Source organism: Hydra vulgaris, chromosome 05, assembly GCF_038396675.1.
Source record: "Hydra vulgaris chromosome 05, alternate assembly HydraT2T_AEP".
NCBI classification, from domain to species: Eukaryota; Metazoa; Cnidaria; class Hydrozoa; order Anthoathecata; family Hydridae; genus Hydra; species Hydra vulgaris.
In genome coordinates, this window is record NC_088924.1 from 22,600,117 (window position 1) to 22,606,074 (window position 5,958).

The following is a 5,958-nucleotide window of genomic DNA, read 5'->3' on the forward strand; positions in this document are numbered from 1 at the left end:
AATATAAAAAAATCGTTAAAAAAACAAACAAATAATAAAACTTCAATGTAATGTGTTCTTGCGTCTTAAAAAAGAAAAATAAGGTTTCCAAAACGACGATGTGACGTAATCACCGTCGTCTTCATTCAAACTGCCTTCACCCGGAGAACACTGGTGAAACTGTATTTCCAAGGACTCTCTCACTTTTCTCTTAAAATAGTCTTCCTCTACTTTAACAGTGTTGTTATTATTCCAGCCAAAGGCACCATGGCAATTTCTGGAATGCCCCGCTACGGCCGAATTTTTCCATTTTCCCTCAAAGTATGTTTTTGATGTTGGCAAATGCGAGTTGAAACCTTGAGTTTTGTTTCACCTACATAGAGCTTTCCACACAAACACTCCAGTTTGTAGACTCCTGGGTAAGAGTTGTTGGGAAGTCGAGGCTTGTTTTTTTGAGTTATTAATTGTTGAAGGTTTTTTGGTGATTTAAAAACTGGAGTATAGCCTACACTTTTAAATATCTGTTTTAATTGATTACTTAATTTTGGTACCCATGGTAGAGAAATATAATTTGGTTCTAATTTTTTGATGTTATTGTTGTTGTTTTGTTGATTATTTTGATTATTTTGCTTATTGTTTTTTATTTTTTTGACAATGTTTTGAAGTATTTTTTTATTATAACCATTTTGTGTAAACATTTCTGTTAGAAACTTTAATTCATGATTTATGTGTTCTTTACTGCATAATGCAAAAGCTCTTTGGATAAAACCTTTAAATACACCATAAATTATTTTTGGATCGTGACAAGAATGCGGCTTTATTTGCACATTAGTTATTGCATCTTTGCGATAGATATTAAAAAGATATGTTCCAGATTTGTTATTTGTTATTGAGAGATCGAGAAAATTTATTGTGTGTGAATCACTTTCTTTTTCAATCGTATATTTGATATTTGTGTGTTGATTATTTAACAAGTCAAGAAAACGTTCTGATTCTGCCTCATTTATAAAACGGGAATGGATATCATCTACATACCTTTTAAATGATTTTACACATATTGGTGGCGTAAGATATTGTGCCTGTAGTAACGCTTTTTCTTCATAATGTTGTAGAAAACTCTCTGCCATTACTACCATTAATGATAAACCTATAGGACCAGCATCTTTCAATGTGTGTATGTTGCTTTCATGTAAAAAATAACAATTTGACAAACACAAATCTAAAAGTATTTTTATTTCTGAAAAAGATAATTTTGATTTAAAGACAGGACTGTTACGGAGTTGTTCTAATAAAATATCGATTGATTCTTTAACTGGTATTGAAGGGTAAAGATTAACAATATCGAAGGAAACTTGAAATTCACCAGGATCGATATACCATGATTGAGCACATTCAACAAACTGTTTTGAATTTCGAAGTTTAGTTTTGTTAAGATTGGAGGTAGGTTGGATGAGATAGTTTATATGTAGGTGATCCTATTGTGCTTACTATAATTCGCATTGGGTAGTTATTAGTTGGTTTGTGTGCTTTGATGACACCATATAATCGTGGAGGAGTGGCGTCACTTGGATAAATTGATCTATATTCATTTTTTGTAAACTTTGTTTTCAGATTTCGTAAAGTATTCTGAACTTTGCGAAGGAGTTTTTGAGTTGGATCATAGTTTATGATTTTAGATTTTCCGAGTTGTTCTTCAATTTTTTTAAGAGCATCGGTTTTATTAATTCGAACAAAGCCTGATCCTTTATCGAACGGATAAATACTAATTGTGTTGCTTGACTTAAGTTCTTTGAGAGCTTTAAGCTGATCCTTATCTGAATTTGTAGAAACCGGTTTATGAATTTTCAAAACTCGAAGTACATCTTGTCTAAGTTTATTTGCATCAGTATTTTTGTTTGAATACTTTAACTTTAAAGCTGCCGTTTCAGTTATACTTATTATATCCATATATGGAACTTTACTCGGAATAGGAACAAAGTTAGGTCCTAAATCTAGTAATTTTTTGTGATGTGTTGGGATATTATCAGCACATAAATTAAGTGTTACCTCTTTTATAAACTTGTACTTTCTTTGGTTATCATTATCTTTATATCTATTTTCCTTGATTAATAAATCAAGTTTGTTTTTTAGTTTATTTCTCGATCGCAAAAACATATATTCGTAGGACTTATCTGTAATGTTTGTAATTTTTTGAAAATCTTCATTATTTACACATGATTTTATAAATTCTTCTAATTTTTTGATTGAAATTATGTTGTTGAAATATCTTTTTTTTGCTAGCTTTTGGGTATGTAGAAGTAGATCTTTTTTAACTTTTATCATTAAGCATTTACTAAATTTACTGTTCAGTAGATTTTTTATACGAAGAAATCTTGGGATGATGCAATGTTTAACACATCTTTGAAGAAATATCCATTGATTTTTTGATTTTGCTGCGTTTTTCTTTGCGTTTTTTAATGCGTTGATGTTATGATATAATCCAATACTATAATTGGCGACAATATAATTTTTAAAAGTTAACATCTTAGATAAGCTTTTATAAAATTTAATTAAGTTTAAACATCTGGTATAGTATGTAAACTTATCCTCTTTCTTATAATAAATTACAATATTTCTAGGGGTTATATATACCCTTGTTATTCAAGAAATAAAAAAAAACCGTTAAAAAGAACTTAAGTCTAGCAACACAATTAGTATTTATCCGTTCGATAAAGGATCAGGCTTTGTTCGAATTAATAAAACCGATGCTCTTAAAAAAATTGAAGAACAACTCGGAAAATCTAAAATCATAAACTATGATCCAACTCAAAAACTCCTTCGCAAAGTTCAGAATACTTTACGAAATCTGAAAACAAAGTTTACAAAAAATGAATATAGATCAATTTATCCAAGTGACGCCACTCCTCCACGATTATATGGTGTCATCAAAGCACACAAACCAACTAATAACTACCCAATGCGAATTATAGTAAGCACAATAGGATCACCTACATATAAACTATCTCATCCAACCTACCTCCAATCTTAACAAAACTAAACTTCGAAATTCAAAACAGTTTGTTGAATGTGCTCAATCATGGTATATCGATCCTGGTGAATTTCAAGTTTCCTTCGATATTGTTAATCTTTACCCTTCAATACCAGTTAAAGAATCAATCGATATTTTATTAGAACAACTCCGTAACAGTCCTGTCTTTAAATCAAAATTATCTTTTTCAGAAATAAAAATACTTTTAGATTTGTGTTTGTCAAATTGTTATTTTTTACATGAAAGCAACATACACACATTGAAAGATGCTGGTCCTATAGGTTTATCATTAATGGTAGTAATGGCAGAGAGTTTTCTACAACATTATGAAGAAAAAGCGTTACTACAGGCACAATATCTTACGCCACCAATATGTGTAAAATCATTTAAAAGGTATGTAGATGATATCCATTCCCGTTTTATAAATGAGGCAGAATCAGAACGTTTTCTTGACTTGTTAAATAATCAACACACAAATATCAAATATACGATTGAAAAAGAAAGTGATTCACACACAATAAATTTTCTCGATCTCTCAATAACAAATAACAAATCTGGAACATATCTTTTTAATATCTATCGCAAAGATGCAATAACTAATGTGCAAATAAAGCCGCATTCTTGTCACGATCCAAAAATAATTTATGGTGTATTTAAAGGTTTTATCCAAAGAGCTTTTGCATTATGCAGTAAAGAACACATAAATCATGAATTAAAGTTTCTAACAGAAATGTTTACACAAAATGGTTATAATAAAAAAATACTTCAAAACATTGTCAAAAAAATAAAAAACAATAAGCAAAATAATCAAAATAATCAACAAAACAACAACAATAACATCAAAAAATTAGAACCAAATTATATTTCTCTACCATGGGTACCAAAATTAAGTAATCAATTAAAACAGATATTTAAAAGTGTAGGCTATACTCCAGTTTTTAAATCACCAAAAAACCTTCAACAATTAATAACTCAAAAAAACAAGCCTCGACTTCCCAACAACTCTTACCCAGGAGTCTACAAACTGGAGTGTTCGTGTGGAAAGCTCTATGTAGGTGAAACAAAACTCAAGGTTGCAACTCGCATAAAAGCTTATCTAAGATGTTAACTTTTAAAAATTATATTTTATCCATTTTATTTAAAATAATTTAACAAATTTTACTTCCATTATAATTTTCATATATAAAATTGTATGAATTAAATGTTTTAAAAGTTGTATGCACCGTGTAACATTTATTATATAAAAGCTGAAAATAAAATTAATTTTCAAAGTTTGACTTTTGATTATTAGACGCAATTATATCGTTATATAAATATAAGGGTAAAAACATCTAATGAGAGTAAAAATCTCATAAAGGGAGTAAAAATTTAGTAAGCGTTTTATACTCCGCGGCACATATTTCCCAGAAGATTTTTTTTGGGGAGTAAAAAAAAAGTGGGAGTAAAAATCTCATACTACACCGGCTGGGAAGGCAACCGAACGTAGAAGAACAATTCATCCGATTAAAATTTGTATTAATAAAAAAAATTATGCTTCTGATATAAAATGCAGGTTAAACGAACGCTTTGCAATTTTGTTATAATAAGAACGAACAAAGTTTTTTACTGTCCTGAATGGGGTCAAAAATTTACAATTTAGCACACGACTACTGTAATATAAACACGGCACGTTTTAGTAATAATTTGTCCTATCACAAAGTTGCTCACAATGCCTCATTCGATATTCGAATTATGCTTGTTAAAGCTTTATAGAAAATGCCAGACATTCTTTTATATATTAGTTTGGACAATTTTGAAGAAAAGCTGTTTCAGGCTTTTGTAAAATATAGCACTTTGGAAGATTTGTTTTTTATCGCTCAAAGTACTAGCAAAGTGCGCATAAAATGTTTTGGTAAACATATTTAAGTGGTAGATACTCTAAGAATTTTATATTGTTCTTTAGAACAAACTTTAGAAACATGTTTTCTAAAGACGCACAAAAAGGAACTATCAATACTATTCTTTATTATTTAATGCCTTCGTATCCTCACATATCTTAAATTGTTGATAATGAAGAATTTAAAAGTTGTCTTATAAAAAAAAACTCTTTCTTCTTATCTCAAATTATAGACGAACCTTTAGCTTTAGGATACAAAAGCATACCACATATTGAACTCTTTGCTTACATGATTACATGAAATCAAAAACGATAGAAAAGAAATTATCAAAAATCCCTACGACGGCGTGACTAAATTATGAAATTTTTTAAATTTAACAAAATTAAGACCGTTATTACAAATCTCTGCCGTTTTAGATACCGTTGTTTTGGACGCAGTTATAATGAAGTATTTGTTTGGTCTCGAACACAAAACTTTGAAATAATTTATTAACAAATATCATCGAATTAATCCAAACGGTTTTTCTTCTAGCGCTTTAATGCATTGTCAAATTGCAACCAGAGTATCAAGATGAAGTAGGAGACTTCTCTCCCATGATAGAAAAAGAAGTTATATTTTTGTAAGATTATTTGGCCTGCGAAATTGCCGCCAAACGTTTTTTTTAAAAAAAAAAGGTAAATATACTATTGCAAACAACACAAAACAATAGAATACTTAGATTTTTTAATGTGGCTTACAGAATTTTTCGGATGCATTGTTGAAAAAATTTACAAAGTATTACTCGATATACTCGATACTACTATGACAATATCCTCTTGCCGAAAAAATGGTGAGAGAAAATATCGAAAAACGAAAAGAAGCAGTTAAAAGAAATGATAAAGTTCTAGATGCCTCTTGCAAATTATATATCAACGGGAATTATGAAACGTTTGGCCAAAACATAGCTCTAAATCAATCCACAACTTACATGAATCAAGAAAAAAAGCATTTTAAAATATCGTTAGTAATTTGCTATACACAAGTTGTATATTTGAAACAAACATACAACTTGTGTATAGATGACACTGAAAACTT

The 5,958-nt window shown here is 29.4% G+C and overlaps 2 protein-coding genes across 2 annotated transcripts; one reads left to right on the forward strand and one right to left on the reverse strand.

Moving 5' to 3' along the window:
- Positions 1–269: 269 nt before the first annotated feature.
- LOC136080258 (uncharacterized) lies at positions 270–2,133 on the reverse strand. Its single transcript, XM_065796873.1, has 2 exons — positions 1,468–2,133; positions 270–1,379 (listed from the first exon to the last, which is right to left on the reverse strand). Exons 1-2 carry the CDS (start codon positions 2,131–2,133, stop codon positions 270–272), a joined length of 1,776 nt encoding a protein of 591 aa, XP_065652945.1.
- A 22-nt stretch (positions 2,134–2,155) lies between these two features.
- On the forward strand, positions 2,156–4,115 carry LOC136080259 (uncharacterized). Its single transcript, XM_065796874.1, has 4 exons — positions 2,156–2,161; positions 2,260–2,266; positions 2,649–2,947; positions 3,036–4,115. The coding sequence occupies exons 1-4, from the start codon at positions 2,156–2,158 to the stop codon at positions 4,113–4,115; spliced, it is 1,392 nt and encodes a 463-aa protein (XP_065652946.1).
- Positions 4,116–5,958: the final 1,843 nt, after the last annotated feature.

Bases quoted from the DNA above. Each gene is read 5' to 3' on its own strand.
- LOC136080258 (XM_065796873.1), bottom strand. From the start codon at position 2,133: ATGTTTTTGCGATCGAGAAATAAACTAAAAAACAAACTTGATTTATTA. The intron at 1,380-1,467 runs GTAAGCACAATA...AATTCAAAACAG, and splicing joins ACTACCCAATGCGAATTATA to TTTGTTGAATGTGCTCAATC.
- LOC136080259 (XM_065796874.1), top strand. The intron at 2,948-3,035 runs GTAAGCACAATA...AATTCAAAACAG, and splicing joins ACTACCCAATGCGAATTATA to TTTGTTGAATGTGCTCAATC.